This window comes from Ochotona curzoniae, unplaced genomic scaffold (genome assembly GCF_017591425.1).
Source record: "Ochotona curzoniae isolate NIBS_2020 unplaced genomic scaffold, NIBS_Ocur_1.0 contig_883, whole genome shotgun sequence".
Classification (NCBI taxonomy): domain Eukaryota; kingdom Metazoa; phylum Chordata; class Mammalia; order Lagomorpha; family Ochotonidae; genus Ochotona; species Ochotona curzoniae.
In genome coordinates this window covers 42,098,507-42,124,656 of record NW_024466599.1, presented here as the reverse complement: position 1 = coordinate 42,124,656, position 26,150 = coordinate 42,098,507, and the positions used below count along the sequence as shown (strand labels likewise).

At 38.0% G+C, this 26,150-nt stretch overlaps 1 protein-coding gene across 2 annotated transcripts in view; it reads right to left on the bottom strand.

Annotated features, from left to right (window-relative positions):
• LOC121164934 (WD repeat containing planar cell polarity effector) overlaps positions 1 to 26,150 on the bottom strand; it is a 263,430-nt gene that overhangs the window by 162,809 nt on the left and 74,471 nt on the right. For both annotated transcript variants that reach the window (XM_040993340.1, XM_040993341.1), the window contains 3 exons: positions 12,988 to 13,102; positions 10,741 to 10,874; positions 7,148 to 7,339 (listed from right to left, as the gene is read on the bottom strand). In XM_040993340.1, the coding sequence (XP_040849274.1) occupies positions 7,148 to 7,339; positions 10,741 to 10,874; positions 12,988 to 13,102 (441 nt within the window). The remainder of the gene's footprint in view (positions 1 to 7,147; positions 7,340 to 10,740; positions 10,875 to 12,987; positions 13,103 to 26,150) is intronic.

The following is a 26,150-nucleotide window of genomic DNA, read 5'->3' as shown; positions in this document are numbered from 1 at the left end:
CACAGGCCTTAAGACTATTTTAATAGGCTTGTAGTTTTAGATAATAATATTCTTAAAAATTTGCTAAATTTCAGGGCCCAGCGCAGTAGCCTAGGGGCTAAAGTCCTCACCTTGAACACGCTGGGATCCCATATAGGCACCAGTTCATATCCCGGAGGACCTGCTTCCCATCCAGCTCCCCGCTTGTGAGCTGGGAAAGCAGTCGAGGATAGCCCAAAGTGTTGGGAGCCTATACTTGTGTAGGAGACACAGAATCTCCTGGTTCCCGGCTTTGGATTGGCTCAGCTCTAGCCATTGTGGCTGCTCGTGGAGTGAATCACTGGATGAAAGATCTTCCTCTCTGTCTCTCTTCTTTGTATATCTGACTTTTCAATAAAATAAAATAAAAATTTGGCACATTTCAGAGTCAGGGGCTATGTCTACATACACAAAAAAGAAAATCAGTTTACCAGACACTTCTTCCAGAAGACACTACCATTTCCCACACTATTTACCTACTTATCTGAGTATCTGGAAAAAAACAAAAAAACCCTTTTCTTTAAAAATACAATTGATTTACTTCTTGCTTCTCCTTTTTTAATCAATGTCTAATAAATAGCTACACATATTTGTGGATTCTAATGTGATGTTTAAATTCATGGATCGAATTAAATTCATGATGATCAAAACATAGTAGTTAGCACATCACTCAAAACGTTTATCATTCATTCATGAGGAAAACATAAAAAGTCCTTTTCTTCTAGCTCTTTTGAAGAACATACACACTGCTGTCACTCAGTCACCATACTACGCAAAAACAACACTAGCACACAGTCTTTTCACCATATTGTAACCTTGTATCTATTACCCGGTTTCTCCGGATCCTTCTTCCCTGCTAATCTCCCTAACACTTAGTTACCATTATTCTACGCTCAGCTTCAAATGTTAAATTTAGTTAGATTCTACACATGATTGATATGATTGAATATGTGTCTTTCTGTGCTTCATTTACAGTAAAACCATTTTAGTAGTTGAGTAATATTCTCTATCCCATATTCAGTGGATCAGAATAATTAATAGGGTTAAAATTCCCAGACTACACAGAATCATCTACAGATTCAGTGTAATCCCTATCAAATTCCTACACCATTCTTCATAGAAATAGGAAAAATAATTCTAAAACTTGTACGAAAACACCAAAAACCAAAGCAAGCCTCGACAAAAAGAACCAACCCGAAGATATTACAGAATCTGACTACACAGTACACTACAACACTATAGTAATCAAAATGACACACTACAGGCATAAAAACACACACACAAGCCAAAGGAAAGAACTGTTGTAGAGTGTGTGAGAGATCACACTGGACACAAGTGCAGGATGTTAGGAGGCTTAACTGCCCAAGCCTGGCGACAGCAGCTCCCGCCACACTCCAGGAGCTACTGCACCTGACTGCCACATTTACAGCGAGATGATTTTCTTTCACAAATGCTAGAAGAATACAATGGGAAAAGGGCAGTGGCATTAACAAATGGTGCCAGGAAAATTGGACAGCCCCACGCAGAAAAACAAAAAAGAAAACTTGATAGATTTTTCTAATAGGTTAATTTTAATTGAATAACTGAAAGGGTCACATCTCAAAACAAAAGTTCTTGTCACAAAATAACAATATGCTTTTCCATATTAAGCAAATAAAAACTGCAAATGTTAAATACTTATTGTAAATACATCCAAACTTCCATGGGATATTTTTCTAGAAACACTAATATAGCAAGCTATGCAAGGAACAAAAGCTTTCAAATTTTTAAAATAAAATCAGAAAACTTACTCTGAGAGATACTATTTTCAACAGCTCAATAGTAAGTTTTACCAAACCTTCAATTTCAGATAAGTCCTTTTGTTACAATTTTAAAGAAGAAAAAGGGAAAATATAGACAAACCATTCCAGGGGACAAGTATAATCTTTATATCAAATCTAGAAAGGATAACAGAAGAAAAGAAAATTGCGTACCAATCTCATATTTGCACACATTTAATCTTCCCTGTTTAACATCATCCTATTTAACCTTTCCTAATATCTTGCTAAGGGTGAACAAACGCTCCCTATTAGCTCCCAGGACACCATTCACACCACAATGTACCAAGATGTTTTCACATACGTCTCTCACTGGCAAGTGCTAATATTGTTACAGTTTCTTATTCACTTTCCTGAGTATGAAATTCAGTGTTTACATCATGGCCATGCTCAATAGTTGCTAAGTTATATGAGTATCTGAGGTCTAAATAGCATTAACATGTGCATTCAGAGGTAGGCAAAAATGAGGGAGAGGATGAGCCAGTTTTGCTACAGCTATTTTAGTTCAAGACACTAATATTGGAAGGTAGATCAAGGCAAATTAACATGGGCTTTTTAATGTTGAATCTGAGTTTGGTTTTAGGATCTACTTAAGACATTTGAGCAAGTTAAATTAGATCCGTGCTTCAGAATTCAGATAAGCCTTTTTTTCAGCCATGAGACACCTGGAGCAGAACCATCTTTTTAAAATCATTTTAAAAATAAGAAAATTAAAGACATATAAGTTAGGTGATCTGCCCAAAGCTGTACAACACAGAATTAGCTAGAAGCAGGCAGAAGCTTAGGGAAATAAACTTAAAGTCGAACAAGTTAGCTTATAGGACAACCAACAGGCAAATTCAAGTTTGTTCAACTGCAAAGTCTGTGATCTAGATGACACCAGGCAGCAAGTTGGTTGTAGATAATATGTCCACTCTAAAATGTTAGTTTTAATAGTTTACATAGTTGAGAGGCATGCATGCCCACATGGGTCTCCGATTAGGGTGAGGAAGGGTCAAGCATAGAGGAAGGTTGGTAGGACAAATGTTTGTTTTTTGTTTGTTTTCTTCCCTTGTGTCCTCAGGCAGGGAAGGGGAGGGGTCCAATCCTTGGCCTCAAACTACTTCAACAAACAGGGATGGAGAAGAGTCATTTGAATACACCTGAGAACCCGATATGGGGGAAGAGTGTTCCGAGGGTGTTACTGGAGTGGTTTGCTAGTTCTGAGACATTGTCAGCTTTGTTGCATCAGGGCTGAGAAAATATTTTCTAAATTCTATTAGTGGATGAGGTCCACTTTAGTTTAAGGCTGAGGAACTTGTTATAAAACGTCGGCAGGAGAGTGACCAAACTGTTCTACTTTATGTCCTCTGAGGAGTCTACTGGACTAGATGAGTTGGCTGAAATGTACCCTGTATGCATCTAGGTATGTAGTCCACTATACAGGGGTCAGCAACTGAGGTTCAGTAACAACACCTGCTTCAATGTCAGACCACATACACTCTGATTTTCCCCTGTGGCCATGGTTCAAGTCCAGGCATCTAGTTGGAGAGTTCCCCAAGAAACTTTACCTGGGGTGACCTCAGATTTGACTCTCCAGTACAGGGTCAGATCCAGTCTGTCAGCTGTACTGGACAACGTACACAGTGGTGGATGCAGCTTCCTGGTCAGTGCTGTCCCTAGCCCCATCTCTCACATTAACTAATGGGTGCTGCAACCCAGTCCAGAGCAGCCCAGCCCACCACAGGTCTGATCTTCACAAATATCAGCAGATGCTGTGGCCCAGGTGGCATGACCCCCAAATAACAGTCAGTGGGCCCGCCCCCAGCCATAATTTTTGTGTGTCAGTCTATGCTGCAGCCTAGCCTGGTCCAATCATATCCCATCTAGCTCTCATGTACACCCATGGGTGATGAGTTTAGCTCAGCCTGACCTGCCCCCAGGCTCAACTCACATGTATGCTGGTGGGTCCTCCTCCAACCTATCCAACCCCCAGCAGCTGGAGTTGCTGCCTTGACCAGCCAGGTCTATCCCACCTCTGACTCTCACGCTCACTAGCAGGAGCTTCAGCCCAGCAGCAGAATGCCCACACTTCCCCTGCCAGACCCATTCCCAGCCCCAGATCTGCCAGCAGGTGCTGTAGCCTAGCCAGTCTGCCCCTGGTCTCACCTCACACTCACCAACAGAAGCAGCAGCTTAGTAAGGGAGTGAGTCCCCAAAAGTTCACTAACAGGACTGCTCCAGTCCTGGGTCTTACACATGCCTACAGGGGGTGCCCCAGGCTGAGATGGCCCACCCCGAGCCTTGGCATTTATTTGCAGGTGCTACAGCCTAACTCAATCTGGCCCACTCACAGTTTCAGCTCTTGCAGGCAGGTACTGCAGCCTAGCACAGCCTGGCTGACCCCCAGACCTCATGGGAGGGTAAAACCCAGCCAGGCCTGCACCCTGTCCTGGCTCTTGCTTATGTCAGTATGTGCTATGGACTGGCCTAACCTAGCCCAGCCACAGACACAGCTCATACATATGCCAATGGGTGTTGCAGCCTAGCTTGGCCTGGTCTGCCCACAGCCTTGGCTTTTGCAGTTATCAGTGGGAGCTACAACCTACTAATGGAGTTCTCCAAGTTTCCCTATCAGGCCTGCTGCTAGGCCCAAATCTCATGTTTGCTGGCAGGTGCTGTGGGCCAGCCTAACGTGGCCAGCCTCCAGTCTGAACACTCACCTGTAGGCACTGAGGCCTAGTCTAAGTTGCAAGAACTGAATCCAGCAATCACTGCTGGGTGCTACAGCCGAGTCCAACTGACACACCCTCATTCCCAGCTGTCATGTAAACCAGCAGGTACTATTGTCTATACCCATTCTGGCTCTCATGAGTGCCAGAGGGTGCTGGGGCCTAACCCAATATGGCCCATCCTCAAAGCCAACCCACGGGCATGACAGTGGGTATTATAACCTTGCCCAGCACAGCACATCACAGTCCTGGCTTACACACCCCAGTGGGAGCCATAGCCTAGCAGGGGATACTCCAAAGTTCCCTTACCAGGCCCATTCCTAGCCCTGGATCTTGCACATGTTGGCAAGTGCTTCATCCCAGCAGGCCATGGCCCTCCTTTAGTGTCAGCTCTCATTGGGGGTTTGAAACATAGATCATCTTGGCACAGCCTACACTCTACCTGGCTCTGCTGCATGCCAGCAGGTGTTAAGTCCTGGCCCAGCCAGCCTTGTCCCTAGACCCAACTCATACAAATGCTGATGAGTACTACAGCCTTGCTTAGCCTGGCCCATCCACAGTTTCAGCTACTTGCACTCTCCAGCATGAGTGCAAGCTAACAGGGGCATTCCCCAAGCTCCCCTCCCACACTGTCTCTTAGCACTGGATCTCACACGTGCTGAAAGTTGCTGAAGCACTGCTTGGCATGGCATGCCTTCAGTTCTGGCCTTTGTATGTGCCAGCAGGTTCTACAGCCTGGTTCAGCCCGACCTCTTCCCAGCCCCTGCTCCCTGGCTTCCACGAGTTTCTACTGAGTTCCATGGTCCGGTCTGGTTCAGCCCATCACTACCCCAGCTCTCTACACAAACTGACAAGTGCTATAGTCCCACAGAGGTGATTCCACAAGTCCCCTACAGAAATCTGCCCCCAGATCTGGTTCTTTCACATTCTGTTGTGTGCTACAGCCCAGCCTGATGTGGCCCACCCCTTTTCTGACACTCACGAGTGAGTCCTGTGGCCTAGCATAGCCAGGTATTGCTTCCCATTCCGCCCCCAGATTTTGCGTGGCCAGTGATCAGGTGTCTTGGCCTGACTCACATATGCCCTCAGGTTTCTCCTCTCTGAATTATCTGGTCTTAACTCCCTCACCTACCTACAAGTTAAGTGGTCTGGTCTGTGGAAGACCCCAGAAGTCATTCCTCCCCTGGCTACTTTTCTCCAAGCAATGTTAACAGTTGCTTAAGTATAATGCAACCTAGGCAGCTACCCACAGCTGGGGGTCATACGTCCACTCTTTTCTTTTAGGAAAATTCTCATTTCATATCAGACTGATTTAATTATTTTTGTTTTTATTATAAGGAACAATTAATACAATTCTAATTCGTTTAATTATATTAAATCATTCTGATTAAGTATTTTGCTCAATGAGCTTCTACACCCAAGATCAATAAAATGGTGGGCATTAACAGGGGGAGAACGGATAGACACATAGCACATCTGTAGCCTCATACACAGCTAAAGCATAAAAAGTGATCTTAATCACCGCAACAGAAGTGGGAAAGTTCCAAGAGAAACTAAAAAATTTGCAAAAAACTGAGAGGATTCCTAAGGAAGACAAACAAACATTGTGCATTTACAATACTGAGATTGTTTAGTCTTAAAAAACAGACTGAAACTTTATAAAACAAAAATACCTAGGTTAGGATATAGACAATTAGACTTATTCATACACTAATTCTGGGAAATATTCCTTAAAGTACAAAAAATAATAAATTTAGATGAAAATACTATTCCACTCAGGTAAAACTTAAAGTGGGTGGAAAAGAGCTCTGTTTTCAGAGAGTTAAAAAACAAAAACTGCAAATTCTGTATCCAAAGTACTGAAAAAACACATAACTTAACATATGAATGAAGGAATGAACTGTCAGAAACAGAAATAGGTTTTTCCCCTTGATTCATAGATTGGTGCTCCTATCAGAGATAAGATAGCAGATTGAGAAGGTCATTGCTACAGGGCAATCAGTAAGCTTCCACAGCCATAAAATCATGGGCAAGTATTAATAACAATAACAATCAAAACAGTGAACAGTGATTCAGAGTTTACTATATACAGGCATTATCTAAGTACATGTATTAACAAATAATGAAACTGGAACACACAAGTTAGTAACTTGCCAAGGACAGAGAATTAAAGAATGATAGCATTAAGATTTGAAATTGAAGCCTGCTTTCTTAATCACTACCTGACTCTATCCAGCAGTTGAGTTGGCCATGTATGCCCTAGACATCACACAGTTTTGGATCTCATTTCATCTTCAATTTCCTTTCTTGAACTTTATTAATCTTGGTCTATTTATATAAAGTGAATAAATTTCATATATTGCACAATAAAGTCTTAGAAACATAGCTACACTTCCCATTTCATCCTCCCTTCTCCCCTTCTCCTCCCTTTCACCCCCACTGATTTTACAATGACACATTTTTATTTCACTCTGCAATCTCACAAACTTAAATTTGAAAAAAGATGCAAGTTCAAAAATATTCACATTTCAGAATGGGAAAATTCATATTCCTATTTTATTTGTACTTCATTAAAAATGTATATGTTTGTTTCAGATTTACCTCCAGTCTTCCTTGAGCATAACCCAGGATTAGAAGATTGACTCTGTCCTTCTCAGAGGAAATGGGAGCCCAAGGCCAAGCAGCATCACTGGTCAGTGGCCACCAGCAAACAAATACATCCTGAACACAACTGATAGCTAGATGACGTTCTGTCTTCTTGTTTATTGGGCCAGGGATTTCATAATATGAAATCTAGTGGTTCAAACAAAAGTATAAAACAAACATTCCTTTTAAAAGCTGTAAAATTCTTAAAGTATTTAAAAAATGAAACTCAGCAAATACAGATACATGCCAGTAAATACACTAGCCACACGTTTATGAACATGTCAGAATTTACCAAATTCTGCTAACACACATATACATATTTTTTTAAAAAAAGACATGTTCAAATGTACTGCCCCCCCACCACCATTTTTTAAGTAGAGAAGAGGAAAAGAAGAAATCTAAGTTAAGGAGGAATTGGATGTAGAAATTTCAATCAATCCCAAAATGTACAGTCATGGTTGCTTGACAGCAATCGACCTACACATAGGATTTAAGACCAGCTGTATTAACTGACAAGTTCAGTACTGCTGACCAGGAGTGTCTGACTACTACTTAACATGTAACATGTTAACAATGACTGACAACAATAAAAGGAAAAACAACATGAGGCAAATAACTCTTTAAAGAATATGTAAGACACATACACATATATTCTGCACAAAAGGGATAAGCCATAGCATCATGCATAAAAGTTTATGCAGCTTCTGAGAATTATGCTTCTCTTTCTTAGGAAGGATTTGTAGAATTTATTATTCAAACTATGTTATTTTGGAGCATGGTTATTTGAAAACATAAGCACAGCACCATCTGGGTGACACATGCCAAGGAAATATAGATTGCACCGTATTTCTGCTTAAGGAATTAATGGAAGGTTGATAGCTTGGAAGAAAAAAAAAACTATCTTGCCATTGCTGGTCAGCAATAATCGAACCACTTTCTGGGGATTAAGCGCATGGCTAAGCCTACTGGACCAGACACTAGCAAAGGGCAGGGGGTCTTCTTATCAGAGAAATGCTTCTGGAGCCAGTCTCACTACATGACAGATTGCTTTCATATTCCTGTCTGCAAGGCAACAAAGGATGGCAGTAATGCGATAATGCCAGAGTGCAATGGGTGTTAAGAACCCGTTGCATTTATGTATTGTATTTAGTAAATAATCAGGCTCATCCAAATTGTGATCTCACCACTCAACCAAGGCCATTAAAATCAAGGTTAATGCTTTAATAATCCTCTGCTATTTTTTTGCAATATGGTCAAAAGAAACCCTTTTCTATTTGCATGGTCATAATATTATTGACCTCTTCATCCTCTGAATGCACATCAAAAGGAACTAAAAATCAAAGTAATTACCAGAGTTGTTCTCTCATGGTAAACATTTAACTCCTTGCACCATCCCTTCACTGTTCAGTAAACTGATTCAGATATTTGAAACACAAATTTGTTAAAGATCAATAGTTTCAGAATCATTTTTCTTTGCCAAAAAATTTGCCTGAAATTTTCTTTGCCAAAATTACTTCAATATGAAATAATTAAATCATGGCACAGCTGCAAAGAAAAGCCAAATGTAACATACTCTACACCACTTCCTGCTTTAAAACCCAAATGGGCAATGACAGACAACACAGATGTACCTTATGCTTTCGGGTGCAAATTCTTATTTTTAAACACTTTGTGCCATTATTTTAATTATTCCTTAAATTTACAATAGTATTGCTATGGATTTTAAAATGCACTAGTTTATTTAGACGTCTGACTTTACACATTAAGGACCGTAAGATTTTCCAGATGATAGAATTAAATGAGTCCCTACATGATACAAATTACGGTATTTGAAATTTTATATTATCTAGGAGTTTTATGATATCACTGTTACATCAAGATAATCAAGAAAGCAAGTAAAATAAGTATTCAAAACTACTCTTCCAATAGATAAAAGACAGTTTTCATTAAGTATTAAATATATATATTTTAAGTATTAAATCAGGAAACAAAATTCATGGACTTTACAAAGGGAAATAGAAATGTTCTTGTTAATTTCCCCAGTCCAAAGACAAAATAAGTAATTTTCTTCTTTAAGGTGTAAAGGACTGAAACACTAGGTCTGTTTTTCAGATATTTTCCAGAGAAAATTGACATTCTGATAGTTTCTTTCTGTTCTCATGAACAGGTAGCTACTACTGCTCAGTTGATAAGAGTTCATCATGCTATCAGACCTAAGATAAAGAAATTAGTCATATAATACTTTATTTAGCAGTGATAATGATTCCTAGTTTAAATATTGCAAGTTAACCCAAACTGGTTTATTTTAAAGACCTATATTAGTAAGTAAACTCTATTTCAAATACACCTACACTGACCCATTGTGGAAAATAATATCCTTTTAAGAATGCTAATATCCTTTCATTTTTTAAATTCCTTAAATATGATTTATGACTACCACTACTTTGCAACTAAAGAGAATTAGTGTTACAGAAAATTTCATAGAAACTCCACAAAGCTAGCAATACTTGATTGTAGCCTATTAACACAATGAAAGATTTACTTGACATATTTCATTCCATTTTAAAAACCTTATTTATTAGATGTTTTTAAAGTAATGCTAAATTCTTCCAAAACCACGACCACTTTTCAATATCAGATAGTAATCCCACAGAGCAAAAGATTGAACACTATTTTTCCAGAAACACCAATTTCAACTCATATAATTGGCTTCTAAAACCTGGTGCCCTTGCCATTGATACTCTGGGCATGGCATAAGTGTGCATCTTTTTTAAGAAAGCTGTATATCAGCTCTGTTCCCAGTGAACAGTGAACTGTCTCAAATCCACGTCACAGAGGCTGGATCAATCTTGCAAACACAAGTCACCGCTGAAAAGAGGCCTTGAGCTGAAACAGCCTGGAAAATGTATTAGATATTCATCCTCACAGAGAGTGTGCCTTTCTGGCACTTAAAATACAATGTGGCAAAACTTAAGCACATCATTTAAAATAAAAATCCTGCTTTAACAGATTTAAATTCCCTGATAAAAGAAAACAAATTACCTGGAATTAGTAGAAGGAAAGACACTAACATATTAAGGGGATTTCCTTTTTCATTTTCTTCAGTTCACACTAGGGATGAGGGTTGGGAAGGCATCCTACTTCTTGTTTAGTATACTTTCGTATTAAACTTTGAAAGTGTCTTATTCCCTCTTGCACTTCTTGGGAGATGAAAAGAAGAGTAGCTACATGGGACCACAGAGACAGTAAGGAGAGAGTACATAATATCACTAGCAAGAAATTCACTACCCAGAGTGCCACTCTGTTAACCTGTCACTGATAAATCATCATGTAGATTGTTCCACACATGTCTCTGGTATATTATCCCCTATTCCCATAGCAAGAGTAAAAAGGCAAACTTAAGATGGCCACTCTGTGGTGAATCAAATTTAACTCTAATACTAATTCTGTTTTTTTTTAAGATCCAGAAGTATTCAAGAATAAGGAGCAACCCCTGTGATAATTCTAATACATATTAATAACTAAAATACGTAAGTTGAAATTTCTACCTTATAATCCAAAGCTGAGAGCTTTTCTAGTCTTTTGTTTACATCAGGAGAATCCATCTTCTTGGCAAACTGAATAAAACATAGTTTGTTTTGTGCCAAAAATGATAAGATGATGAAATTGTCTGTAAGAAGAGCTAAAAATAATTGATAATGTGAAGTTAGAGTAAGAACATAATGAATGTTTGTTCACTGAAATGTTTTTAAAACCCACTAATAAAGTTGCTAAAATTTCCTATATATCATTATGACATTTATGATATTGATGATAATGGAAATAATATCAATCTAGTCATGCACAGATTGAATAGTTTCTCTTTTTCTGTGGCTATCTCAACATACAATGATGTTGGAGGACCACCACCAAATGAGACATACTTGGAACAAGAACTATAAAAGAAAGATTGCTTCATTCAAGAACATCAGTCTAGATGAAATAAGCCTTTACTTTCATTTGTGCTTAGGCTTTCATCCCATGTTTATCTGATCCAATTCTTCCAGAAACAAAGTAAATTTATTAAAGAAAAATTATCCCATTTTTTATTTAAAAATTTTCTGCAGTAATTTTTCTTTTGAGGGCTTAAAGGCTGCATGAAATAAATTATACTATGCTTAATATTCATATTACTTATAACAGCAAAGATTAGCAAACATACTTCATTTTATTTCTAAAGCTTACAGATGGGTAGATAATTAGTAGACATGGTTCCATGAAGGAGCATCACATTATATAAAACTGTTGATAAAAACCCCTTATGGGAAATTACAAAAGTGCCTAGTATTATTCCCAGTATAAAGAAATTATTGAACATTTTATACATGTTTTTTTTATTTCCACAACCCTGGCTGTGCAAGCAGTGACCAACAGTAGATCTACACAATTACAGGAAAATCTGGAGGACTGCCAAGAAATCACATTATTACCATGATCCCATGAGAGTGTATTATTTTGGGTACAAATAAAAGAAACAAATGAAAGAAGATAACTCGGAGACACAAATAGTGTTGGAAGTCTCCTTTTAGTTCTCATAAAGGAGCATCAATATAACAAAATCATCACGGTCACCATTTCATTTGCAATGTCAACAAAGGGGTCAACGATTAGGCATTTGAAAATGGAACCTTCTCTATTGGGAAGCTTCCTTATACCGTTTTCCTATAAGAAAGATAAAATGACATGCTCAAAATCTTAGCCCCAGCATACTAGTATCAGTAACATTGCTAATTACAGCCATCCTGCAGAGTGCTTTTCTTCACGATGATGCACTTGTGCGTGATTTATTCAGAGGTGGCTAGTGAGAGCACACAGCCCACTGCAGGTTTCTTTATTTTCACCTCTGTCCTTTTTACTAGGCCACACTTTCCTTCATTATTCAGCCCAAGACACTGTTTTCAGTCTTTCATGATAATGCAATCTGATTTAAATCCATTTGGCTTTAAGTAAAAGAACGCAATCTTAAAAATTCAGGAGGCAACATGGTACTGTGGAAAGAAAATGGGCTTTGCAGGCAGAACCTGTGTTCAAATCTCAATCATTGTCTGGTTCTATAACTTTGGCCATGTGTATTCCTTAGGATTTCAGCATTAGCTTTCTGATTCATAAAAATGCAAAGAAGTAGACTTTTAAAAAGAAAAAGGAAGGTCAGTACCCAGCAAATACTCTTTGAAGCTCAGAAAATATCACTATTCTTCCTATTCAATAAATGGTTTTAAGGTTTTCTTATGTATTCTTATATATTATTACTGGCATCAACATAATCTGATTTATCAAGTATATTTGGCATTAATTTTTGAAATGTAGAAAGCATAGGTCAAAATCTATAAAAAGTGGTTATTCACAGATTCTATTTAAAAAAAATTCCTATCAGAATTGAAGCAACATTGATTTTCACGGTTATGTTGACCTATTTGTGTTATTTATTCAAAATCATTTGGGAATGAAAAACATCTGAAAGGCAATAACAGAGGACTAATTTTGAGTATTAAAAATTGTTTTGTAAATATGCTCATTCTTTTAAAGCAAGTGAAAAGTACTTAGAATACATGCCTAATACTTAAGAAGAAAAAACTTCGATATTAAACATTAGTTGAAACTTGTATCAGTCCCAAGGGTTGCAAGTATGCTATTACAAGCAATTACTTGTTGTGCTTGCAAGTCCCCAGTGGTAATAATTAGTCTACCTGTTGACACACTATTTCTCCTGTCCCACTGTTAATGTAGGCAATTGATTTGCACATGGGGGTAATTACCATCACTGATGGTGTCTGAGATGAGCTTCCCCACCAGGCTTCTGTCAATCACCACTTTCTCCAGCTGTGGCCCAGAAAGGCTTAGAGACACCAGCACACCTGAACCAAAGAGGAGCTAAACCAGGTAAGGAGCGAGAAAAAAACAAAAACATGCTGAGTACTACAATTCTGAAAAAAATCTTTATCCAAATACACAACTAATACAGATTATTTATACATGCATCTACATCATGAAATTACACGAGTTCTGCTTCATTTAAAAGCAATCACTGACATTCTGAGTAAAAAGTGACAGGAAGATAAATGTTTATTTGAAGTCTAATCTTCTAAATACTTAGAAAGTACTCATAAAGAAGTAACTTTTGTATTCTGCACTGAAAACATGTAATATGTTTTATTAATACTTCAAAAGATTACTATGTATATCAGAAACTAAAAGAATATGATATTTGAATAGTTATCATTGCACATGAAATACAGAAGACATACGACTATTATAATGTAAACAGATAATGCTTTGATTTGAAATTTAAACCAACTTCCAAAAATAAAAATGTAATCCATCTAAAATATCAAGATGCATGTAAATCAAGGCAATTAAGTGAAATGTTAAATTTTAAAAATCTTAATAACATACACCAGAAATAATTTCACAAGGGGAAATAGACAAATACAGTAACATATCCAGGTTTTATCAATATCAATATCAATGTTCAAACAATCACCCAACAAAAGATGATTGGAATCACCATTATAATTTTCTACTGCTCTTTTCCATTTGTGGCAGCATAATTCATTCATCTCCAAATGTTTAAAAATTCTGAAAGGACTATGCATATGCGTATGCTTGTTATCTATGAGATTATGAAATATCAACATTGGAAGAAATTGTTTCACCTTCAAGGCAACAGACTCAAAGCTGATGAATCATGGAATAGCATATGGTATAAGAAGAAAAAAAACCAATTGTGAGTAAACTAATCATGAACACGCAAGCCAAATCCAGAGACAACGATGCTTTAAACAAAACAGGGGACTCTCCCACCTACCTAGGCATCATGTCCCAGTTAGGGAGGATGATTCTGCATTAAGATGTATCTGGACACGTGTGAAAGAGGAGCACCAAGAGTGGCCAGCGAAATAGCGACCACTGGTAGGCTCAAAACACACCAACCAGAAAAGAAATACAGGATCCCTTAGCGTGTTCAGTTAAAACCTTTCTCCTAGCCACCAGCACGCTTACTGCCACTTAATTTAAAGGACAGTTTTATTTCATGTAAATGCCTCTAAAGGGGATGGTGGAAGAGGAGGTATTTTCTCATCTTCTTGGTTTTTTAATTTAATAAGAAAAGGAATATTCTCCCTAAGAATTTCGAAGTACTGCACAAATTAATTAATCTCTAATAGATTATATTCAGCTTGACAAAGAACCTTAATGGCAAATACTGATATTTCCTTTCTGGGAAATTCCCCCATAGCAACATAGCATATAGTCTTTACTTCCCAAGCAGGAAACTTTAGGATCACTTTTTCATATCCTACTCACAACGTACCTTCCCCCCTTCTTCTTTTACTGTTAAAAACCCCTAAAACAGGTTCCTTTCTATTTGTTTTTATCTACTAAAACTCTATACCTCTACTCTTAGACAACTCTTCATTATCCACTGACTTCTTATATACTGCTTCAAATATACAAGCATCCAACTCATTCTTGAATGTCAGCAACCAGGAGCTTACTACAAAAAAAAAAAAAAAAAAGCCAAACAAAACTGTCCCACCATGACTAACCAACTAAAAGCTCATTTATTCATTTTTTGAAGCTTTAATTGTTTACTCATTTTTGAGAGTGTGAGAGATCTAGCACTTCCACCTAATGGTTCACTCCACAAATGCTCACAATAGTGGGGGCTGTACCAGACCAGAGCTAGGAGCCCTGAACTCTGTCTCCCTTGTCTCTGCCAGAGGCTCAAGAACTTCTTTCATAACCTGCTGCCTCCTGAGGTACAAACAGCAGGAAGCCAGAATCAGAACCAACGCAGAGACTCCAACTTGGTACTCCAATATGGGATGCAGGCACCCCAAGCAGTGTTAACTACTGTGCCACAACACCTGTTCCGCATTCATTATTCAACAAAATCTGAATGATTATATGCCAAACACTAAAGTGCAGAGAAATGAATCAAATATAATCCTTGAAGAAGGTTAAATGCAAAATAGTTTAACAGACAGGCAGATTTTAAAAGATGTAATAAAATGCTGTCACAGGACCTATTAGGAATATACACTAGGTAGATCATGGGTTCTTAGAAAGTCTTAGCTTGAAATTAATGTTAAACTTGCCATCTTAGACCTTAGCATCACGGTCCCAGTTTTCTTCAAAACAACTTATTTCAATATTCAAAGATAATAACATAGTGGCTAAGAGCATGGACTGCAATAAAATGAAATCAGCTTTAGTTCTAATTATTAGCTGTGTGATATGGATGGAGTTATAGAAGCTCTCTGTACCTTCATTTTTCTCAATAGAAAATGGGCATGATAAAACCTAATTTACAGAATTAGGACTAAATAACCTTTAAGCAGTATTTAGAATAATGCCTGGAACACAATGTTTGTAATTACTATTATTTAGCAACACTATTATCATCATGAATCATTCCTCATATTCCCATTATTCTGACACTGTGAACACATACTTCTTTTTAAAAATCTGTGCCTAAGCTGGACTCCCATTTGTTATGACTTCGCAAGGAAGCTAAGCTATGTCCAAGATTCTTACAAGTTCCTTCAGAGAATCTGAAAATTTAATATGTCCAAATTAGTAACTTTTCCTTTACATCCTGTTGTTACTTCCACTGTCATAAAATAATCCTCCTGCAATAAAAAAAAAAGCTGCTCTTCTTACACAGAGGCATGTGCCACGGCACATAATTAATTATAAAAAGCTCACATTGGTGGCATGGATAAAGACAGTACAAGCCATGGGAACAAGTCCAAGAGGAAAGGAAGATCAAGGAGTAACAACAAATCAAATGTGGGTAAACAACTAATCTACACACAACACAGAGGCAGAGACCAGGGGAAACAGATCCTGCCCAAAAAGCTTGGTTCCTTCAGAACCCTTATCAAAGATTTTAGACAGCCATTTATTCATAATTCATTCATTCACCCCACACATTATCAAAATCTCACATCAACCAAATGCTGCTCAAGATGCTAAGAAAGCAGTGAAGAGAATACACGATTCCCTTGATTTTCCTGTCCTCAAGGAGCTTACATTTCTGTGTGCAGACAGTAAACAAATATTTTGAATATAATGTCAGATAGCAATGGAAACAATGAACAACAAAGCACTGTAAGAATTAGGATTTTGCAATAAAGGGGAGGAAAAGGGAGGAGGAGTGAAATCCCACAGCATATTTTAAGCAGAGTAACTAAAATAAAAAGGCCTCTCTGCAGTATGGCATTTGATTACAGACTCAAATGAATGAAGAAACAAGCCATATAAATATCAGGAGACTAGAAATTTAAGAACAACAACAACAACAACAATTCTGAGGTCAAAATGTGCCTGCAATGAATGAAGACAGGTCAGGACGGGAGTGAGTGAGGAGATATCCACAGAAGATGAAGTGCCAAAGACAGGGAAGGGTCAGTTCAGGTTGGACTTGCTAAAAAGCTACTGGGTTTTAAGCTGTAGAGAATCACAATCTAATTCATATTTTTAAAGATCAGGAAAAGAGTAAAAGCAAAGGGATAACTGGAAAGCTACTGCAATGATCCAGGCAAGATAAGATGATGGAAACATGGAGGAAATGATAATGAACAGATTTCAGATACATATTTTTTAAGATTTATTTTATCTTTATTGGAAAATTAGATATACAGAGAGGAAGATCTTCCGTCCGATGAGTTACTCCCCAAGTGACAGCAACAGCCAGAGCTGAGCTAATCTGAAGTCAAGAGCTTAGAGCCTCTTCCAGTTCTCCCACGTGGCTGCAGGGTCCCAAGGCTTTGGACCGTCCCACAAGCAGGGAGCTGAATGGAAAGTGGGGTTGCCGGGATTAGAACTAGTGGCCATATGGTATATTGGCATGGCAATGTGAGGACTTTAGCTGCTAGGCTACCATGCCGGGCCCTCATTTTTTTTCTTAAAGTATTTACCTACTTATAGAAAGACTGAAAGTGACAATAAAGAAAAGACTCAGATGTTTTTGGCCTGAGCAGCTGGGTTTACTGAGAGAAGCAATGCTAGTGGTGAAGCAAAACTAGATTGTGGGAAATCAAGAGTTAGCTTCAGACACATTAAGTTTAAGGTGTCTGTGAACATACAAAGAGATGTCCAACAGACAAGTGTGGTTGTTTCTTAGGATCGAAATAGGTTCACTATTTCAGATCTTTAAATGTTCTGTATTTGATTTTAAATACTAAAGTTTAAATAAATTAGTGCATTTTATACAACAGCCTGTGGACAAGCAAAGTTTCCAGGTACTAGTGCCAAGGATACTCCTGCATATAGTAATAGAGGTAACTAGATAGGAAAAAAAAATAGTCTGAAACTCAGGGAAGGAATAATTTAATTCAGACAGGAAAGAGTAATCTCACCTCTGCTTGCTTGTGTAAGGTGATTAGTCCCTGTGCTGTCCAAAATGGGAAGGGCTTAGGTAATTATCTGGGAGGAAAAGAAGGAAAACAGGCTCCAAGGTGGTGTCTTATTCCATGGTCTTATTCTGATGCCTCAGAAAACGAGAAGTGGGAAGAGTGGTAAAGGAAGTGGATATGATCTTGAGAACAGGCCCACAGGATGAATGAATGTGAAGTCCGGTAAGCCTTCCAGATACTACCCTGGCGGGGATGTTCTTTGTGCAGGAGAAAATGAAGGCAGAAATAAGAAGTGAGACTTTTCTTTTTCTCTGACTGCCCTCCAGACAGGAAGTACATTCCTTATCACTCCTGCTGTGTGTGCTTATCTTGCCTTTATCACTTTCTTCAATAAGCTTCAGGGGCTGGCACTGGGATATAGCAAGCTAAACCTCTGCCTGAGGCACTGGTATCTTATATGGGAACCAGCTCGAACCCAGGCTGCTTCACTTCTGATCTAGTTCCTTGCTAATAGCCTAGGAAAGCAGTAGAGGATGATCCAAGTCCTTGGGCCCCTGTACCACATAGGAAAACCAGAAAAAGTCCTGGCTCCAGCTTCAGATCAATCTAGAAGTTGAAAGACATCTTTCGCTCTAACTTTGCCTTTCATATAAAGAAATGAATCTTTAAAAATAAGTTCCACCACAATGGCGTATTTTCCCTTTACAAAACTTGGAAATGATTCTCATGATCTTCAGATAGTTCTTAATAGTGGCTCCTCTTAACTCCAGGTCTATAGTACTTGGAATGAGTACTTAACTGGAAGTGAAATGGCACTTTATGGAAAAAGATAAACTATCCTAGATGGTATCATTAACCAAGCTAAAACATAAATAACAATGCAAATGAGTTTCATCTATTCAGTAGGTAAAAAAAGAAAAGAACAGTGCCTCTTGTGTCCCTATGTATTAAGGGAAGTACCATGCTGAAGGGCAGACAAGTACTGATAGAGCATATATAGGTTATGGTAGGAGACCACATCACAGAGAAAAGAGGAGGCTTTGGTTAGGTGGAACAATGTTTTGTAGAAGACACAGTGCAGCACTACACTTTGGTCTCAAGTACTGAAGAACAGTAAGTAATCATGAATAAAGTATTTTTAACAATGAAGCCAATAATTCCACTGACTTCTATATTCTCAATAATTGAGAAAACTCCCCATAACCAAATGTGATTCTTACAATACCTGAGGAAAAATGAAAAGCAGAACTAAAAATCAGCACTAAGTGATAGGTTCAATCCCCAACAAGCATGCTCCTAAAACTGATCCCATGAGAACAGTAAAAGTAGTATGGAGACAGCTGGTACTAAATTCTATGGTCCAGAGTGGCAACAAGGTATTAGGATCCTTGGAGTGAAACCTGCGGTGGGAGCAAAGATATTATAGAGCCACTCTCCTGGAGGCCCAGTGAGTTTTGCCTTATGATAGCACACATGGGCTTTCAACCCAATCAAGAGAATGAATTCTGGAGAACTTGAGAACTACAAATAATTTCACATTGGAAAAATCTATAATCAGAAGTGGGATCACTGATTTTTTTAATAGATACCTGCTAGAAAAAATGAGGCGTTTTCTGTAATTTATTCCTTTACTCATCAAATATTTTTAGAATATAGAGGAAAACCATGCTTGACTAACTGACTAAAGGAGAGACAAGTAAATGCAGCTAAAACAAGGAAAATTATGGAATTAATTAGCTAGACAAAAGGACAAGAAACAGTTATTTTTCTGAAGAGAAAAGTATCAACAATAGGGTTTCCCAAACATCCTGTTCCCAGGGATCTTTATGATGTTATTCAGTACATGCAATAGATACATGCCTGAAAATCTGCCTCTGTCTACATCAACTTAAGAAATCTCATTTTTAACTTATTCACATTATAGAATAAATGAAGCTACATGTTAACCTCTAATGCATTTTTAAACTAGGTTAATTATATACACATAGTTATAAAGTATATAATGCATATTTATTATTTTATATATTAAGTTACTGAGGACACACCTAGGAATATTTATATTCATGGTCAAACCATTAAAGAACATGGTCCAAAGGTACATTTTATGTCTCTCAGTGGTTTTAAAGATCTAGAAGAAAAAAAACAGTGGTAAGAAATAAACAAGATGTACCAGACACCCAGCTACAGGTAACGGTCTACATTGCCTTGGACCTAGACAAGTGTTAACACTGCTGGGAGAAGAGCAGCCAATAAAGGCTGGCATTCAGAGCCTGGTTCATATTAATTTTGTCTTAGCTCTACCAGCGTGCTAGTACAATTCCCTATCCTTTAACGTTAAATCTGCAAGGAAAGGGGGTTGTCAGTGGATCACCACCACCCACTTTCCGGGGACTGTGAGCTGTGGTGAGAAGCACTGAAGACTGATATAGGCAGAGCTGTAGCCATGGACCTCCCCAAATCAGGGTATTGCAAGGGATAGCATATGAGAGTCAGGATGGGGGCCAGATAGCTCCACCTTTCCCTGACACTGAGGGACTCGTGTTCTTTACTCTAACATCTCAGTTGGCTTCCATGATACTCATCTGTTTTTCACCTCTCTAAGATCTTTTTTGCAACTCAGTCTTTTTCTAAACTAGTAGCTCCCAATTAGGGTAGATTTTGTCTTCCAGGGGACATCTTGCAATGTTTCAGTCACTGTGGGTTGTCCCCACCTCTATGTTTTGGCCATCTTCATAATATCACCTGAAAACAGAGCTTGTGAATGAGTTGCTAGGGAGACAAGGGTGTTCTCCATGCCTCCATTATATAGATTGGCAGACTCCACAAACTCTAACCAACACTTTTCTCACATAAGGAAAAGGTAATGTGAGAAGTTGCTCCCGGTCATGAAGGAAATCCAGCTCAGATACTTCAAATGGAAGGTGGACAATGTGCAGTCCTGATCAGGAGCTTTCCTCTGTGTCTTTAACCATGTTTAGGAATCTGATGACTAATTCCTGTTGTCAAGATAGGAAGAGCCCAAAGGCAAGTTGAGACTACCTCAGCTTGATAGAAATATCTTGTTAGAACACCTCCTTGCCTTTGTTCTTATTCTCTGATCACCAATCAGGCTTCTTATCTATAATTTAGTCTCTTGAGTAATTCATCCATCAGTGGGAATGCCCCCGGCAAATGAGCAATGTCTATGACGCCAGATATATCTTACATTGTAAATTGATAAATTACCATTCCAGTTAATAAATCACATGCTTCTAAGTTTGGCTATTGTGAATGTTGTTAGTACAAGAAAATAAGTGGCGATAACATGAAAGATAGATAAGTTTAATTAATGAGAAAACTTCTGCCCATATCCATGATACACTGTTGAAGCAGAACAGAAACTTTTAAAAGTCACAGTTTTATGCTTAATCCACCATCCCAATTCAGTGTGATACATGTACATATATACATATAAAAATTAGATAAACAAGGCCTGGCATGTTAATCTAGTGGCTAAAGTTCTCGTCTTGCAAACACTGGGATCCCATATGGGCCCTGCTTCCCATCCAGCTCCCTGCTTGTGGCCTGGGAAAGTAGTCAAGGATAGCCCAAAGCCTTGGGACCCTGCACCTGCATGGGAGACTCAGAAGCTCCTGGCTCCTGGCTCCTGGCTTCAGATTGGCTCAACTCTAGCTGTTGCATCCACTTGGAGAGTGAATCAGTGAATGGAAGATCTTCCTGTCTGTCTCTCTTCCTCTCTGTATAACTGACTTTGCAATAAAAATAGACAAATCTTTAAAAACAATTAGATAAAAAATCTTACAAAAATACACTCAAAACTACTGATAGCAGGAACACTACAGAAAGGAAATTGGGAGCTGGAATCTTCCCGCCACACAGATATTTTAAATTGACTTCAGAGATGATGTCTTTACTTTTTGTCTATTATTCAACATTTATCTGTTACCAATACACTTCTTACTTTAAAAGTTTTGAAGAGATGCAACAACTGCAGCTTTGAAAAATCAGACTAATACAATGTAGGGTAGTTCTTTACTGAAATAATCAAACAGGACAATGAAATGAATCCCTCTCACCCACAATTCTTATTTTTAAAAAAAATGTAAAGCCATCTTTTTCTCCTTACATTTCCTTGACTGTTCATCCACATGTGACTTTCTATTAAGATTACTCCTAACAATTATATATTATGATATATTCAAACTGTGGATCACTATGTACTTATTAAAATGAGGGGTTTAAGTGTTAGGCCCGTGTGGTCAGGCTAACACTTGAGATGCCTGCACTTAATATCTGAATCCCTGGGCTTAAGTCCATCACCACTGCCCCTTCAGTAGCCTCGTTAGTAGGAAGCTGGACTTCGAAAGCAGAACAGAGATCAAAATGAGGTGTTCCCATGAAGGATGCAGGTACCCCAACTGGCATCTTCACACCAAGGCCAAATGGCCCCTAAGTTTCCAACTATTGACTTAATTTTTAGAATAGATAATACATTCATATAATTACAACAGAAAACCATGTCAACTTGTACAAAAACTACCAAGCCTTTTTTTTTCCCCATCCTTGTATGTCTTCCACTTACGTTTCTTGAGGGCCCCTCTAGTTAATCAGTTTCCTTTTTCTTATCTATCTTCCTGAGTTTTAGGAGAGCTTAATAAGCTGAGAAGCAACAGATTTTTATTGAAAATCATCTGGGTTACCAGGGGAGGATAGTCTGGTAAGGATCAAATATGGGAGCAAGTAGATCAACTAGGAAGTGCTTAAGTATTCTAGAGAGAGAAAGTAAAGTGTTTCTAATAACAGGTATGAAGGAGGACATACAGCCTCTGAAAGAGCAATGTGAGAGATGCTGAGCAAGTAACAATCAGACATTAGTTGGATGTGAGGGAAAGGGATGAGATCAGTAAAAAAGAAAAAAAGGATAATTTTGAAAAATGGGTGGCTTCAGGCTTCCAACATTCAAAAATGGATGGAGAGCAGGGCCATTCTGAGATTGAAACAGTAAGGGGATCAGATAGCCCTGGAGTTCCATTTTCAAGATACTGTGTTTGCCATTACATTTTTTTTTTTTAAAGATTTACTTATTCTTTTATTGGAAAGTCAGATTTACGGGGAGGAGAGACAGAGAAAAACATCTTCCATTCTCTGGTACACTCCCCAAGTGGCCACAATGAACAAAGCTGAACATATCTGTTGAGTTTCTTCCGGGTCTCCTACATAGGTGCAAGTTCCAAAAGGTTTGGGCTATCCTTTACTGCTTTTCCAGGCCACAAGCAGGGAGCGGAAAGGGAACTGGAGCAGCTGGGATTAGAACCAGCATCCACATGAGATCCCGGCACATGCAAAACAAGGGCTTTAGCCACTAGGCCATAGCACTGGGCCCTGTGTTTACCATATCTTTATATGGTGCTGAAGGAAGACATAAAATAGACAGTTGATATATAACTTTGTAGCACAAGGGGAAAATCTGAGAAGTCCTTGAGCTGTGATATAAATTTGATAACCTGGAAGTTCAGAGTACAGATAAAATGGCTCAGAATTGGGCCTTGAAGAATGCCAACATTCAAGGACAGGCTAGGAGAGAACAGGTCTGAAAAAGATATAAAAAATGACTGCAGAGTTAGAAAGAATACTGCAGCAACAAAACATTATGGAAAATAACAAAAAATAATTTTTAACAATGCAAGCAAGGGGCTGTTAAAAACTGTTGTGTATTTAAGATAAGGGTTTTAAAATAATCCACTGGACTTAGTAATACAGTGGTTTTTCTATAACCTAAATGGACACTTTCATTGTAATAATCGGGTGAAAAAGGACAGAAGTTTGGTGAATGATGAATAAGTAAGAAAATGGGGAATTAAATACAAATAATTCTTTAGTAATATGATTTTAAAGTGAAAGGGTAAGACTTGCTGGTGCATGGATGGACATACGGTATTGAATAAGAGTTATGCTTATTTGTTTAAATGGAATCAAGGCAAGCCTACTTGGGACCCTGAACCTGTGTGGGAGACCTGGAAGAAGTTCCTAGCTCCTGGCTTCAGATTAGTGCACCTCTGGCCGTTACGGTCACTTGGGGAGTGAATCATCAGATGGAAGCTCTTCCTCTCTGTCTCTCTTCCTCTCTATATATATCTGACTTTGCAATAAAAATAAATCTTTAAAAAAAATGGAATATAATCTTTTTTTCTTTTTGCATCCAATCCTTTTTTTTTTTAAGATTTTTAAAAATTTATTTTTAGGCTTTGGGATATCAATAGCTTTCCCAGGCCACAAGCAGGGAGCTGGATGGGAAGCAAAGCTGTCAGGATTAGAATCAATGCCCATATGGCATCCCAGCGTGTTCAAGGTGAGGACTTTAGCCTTTAGATTACCATGCTGGGCCCTGAATTCAATCTTTCACAACAAAATGGATGGAAATGAAAACATCCTGCCTACTAAGTCAGTCCCCAAAAGACAAACATTAAATTTTCTCTGATATATGGAAAGTAAAAAATACAAAAGAAGTGTATAAGAACAAAATTGATACACTATAATGTGAGAGTTTTGTTAGCTCTTGTTTATACTTCTATGGAACTCAGTTCTTTCTACTTTTTACTTGTTGAGTGTTATGGTTACTGGTGAATTAAGTTTCTATAAAATACATGAAATCTGTCCCCTTTATATTAATAAAAGTAAAAAATGAAACAAAAAAAGGACAACTTCGAAAAAAATTAAAAAGCTAAAGTACTCAAACCAGTGTGGTACTAACATAAAGACAGACACATAAACCAATGGAACAGAACAGAATGCCCAGAAACAAACCCTCAAAACACCTATATTGTCAAATAACCTTTGACAAGGGTGCCAAGCTCATTCTGTGTGAAACTGACATTCTCTTCCACAAATGATATTAAATACTGTATATTCACATGCAAAACAAAAGCAGACCTCTACATTATACAATTATAAACATTAACTCAAAATGGATTGAAGACATAAATGTAAGATTCCAAACCATGAAACTTCCAAGCAAAACACTAGAGTTGGCAATTATTTAATGAATATGACACTAACCACACAGATAACAAAAACAGAAATGGACAAATCAGAATGAAAAGGCAATCTACATAATTAAACAAAATATTTGCAAATTATACATTTAAAAAGAGGTTACTCTCAAAAAAGCATAAGGAACTCCTACAACTCATCAAAACCAAAAAATCCAAATTTAAAAATTTATTTAAAATCTGATAAGGGCTTTATTTTTTAAAGATTTATCTATTTTTACTGGAAAGATATACAGAGATGAGAGACAGAGAGAAAGATCTCCCATGCGCTAATTCACCCTCCAAGTGGCCACAACAGCCAGAGCTGAGTCAATCCAAAGTTAGGAGCCCAGAGCCTCTTCTGGTCTCCCACGCAGGTGCAGGGTCCCAAGGCTTTGAGCTGACCTGGACTGCTTTCCCAGGTCACAGGCAGGAAGTTAGATGAGAAGGGCTTCTGGGACACAAACCTAGTGCCCATATGGGATCCCAGTGCAAGCAAGGTGAGAACTTCAGCTGCTAGGCTACCGTGCCGGCCCCAAAATTATCTAGTGTTAATAGACCTATCTTAATATTTTATTGTTCAAAATAGAAAAACTATTACCTCACAGATGTTTTGAATATCAGTTGAATATCAGGAAAAAAATAGAAAATGACAAATGCTGGTAAAGATGTAGAGAAAACAGAACTCATACAAACTATAATGTGATGTGAACACTATGAAAAAAATAGCTTAGTGTTTTCACAAAAATTAAACAGAACTGTCATATGACCTAGATAATCCCACCTCTGTATATGTAATCCAAAAGAAGGTAAGATCTTGTGAAAAATGGAACCAAAAGATAAACTGACTTAAGGGCAAAATTTGTTTTTTAATCAGTGTATTGTATTTCTTACTTCACACTTTTCACGAACTGCTTCCTCCCTCTCTCTCCACGACCCTCACAGGGTCTTCAGTCAAAAGAAACACATTGTTCCATTTATTAAATACGTTCAAGCAAAATAAGCATTTTAGTCCTAACAGCTTAAAGTTTAGAAATACAATACAGAGAAACTGAAAGAAAAAGGTTTTCAAAAGATTTTTATCTTACTCCCAAATAATCACAGTTACTAATAGTACATGTGAACTAATAGAAACGAGGCACTATTAAGCTTTGGAATCAAATTAGGAACACTTATACATTTTCCTCTTCTATGTTAATTATTGTGTGGCAATTGCCTTTTATCACAGCAACCGCTAAAAACACAGCTCTGTATACATAATGACAAATTCTAAAGAAACGTAGTATGAGCTAATGTAGACACTTGCAATTAATTCAAGCTAATTGTTCATATAATGTCTGACTGAAGTCTCCTATGTTTTCTTCATTTTAAATAACTTGCAGCATGCCTGTGATAAAGTTGAGGTCACCAGGGAAATTTAGGGTTATAGGAGAAGGCTTGGTTTCGGATAGGAGGTGAGACTTGTATTGTAACAGAAGGATGGACACAAAAACAAAGAAATGTCAGGCTTGGCACACAATGGCAACTTGGGCT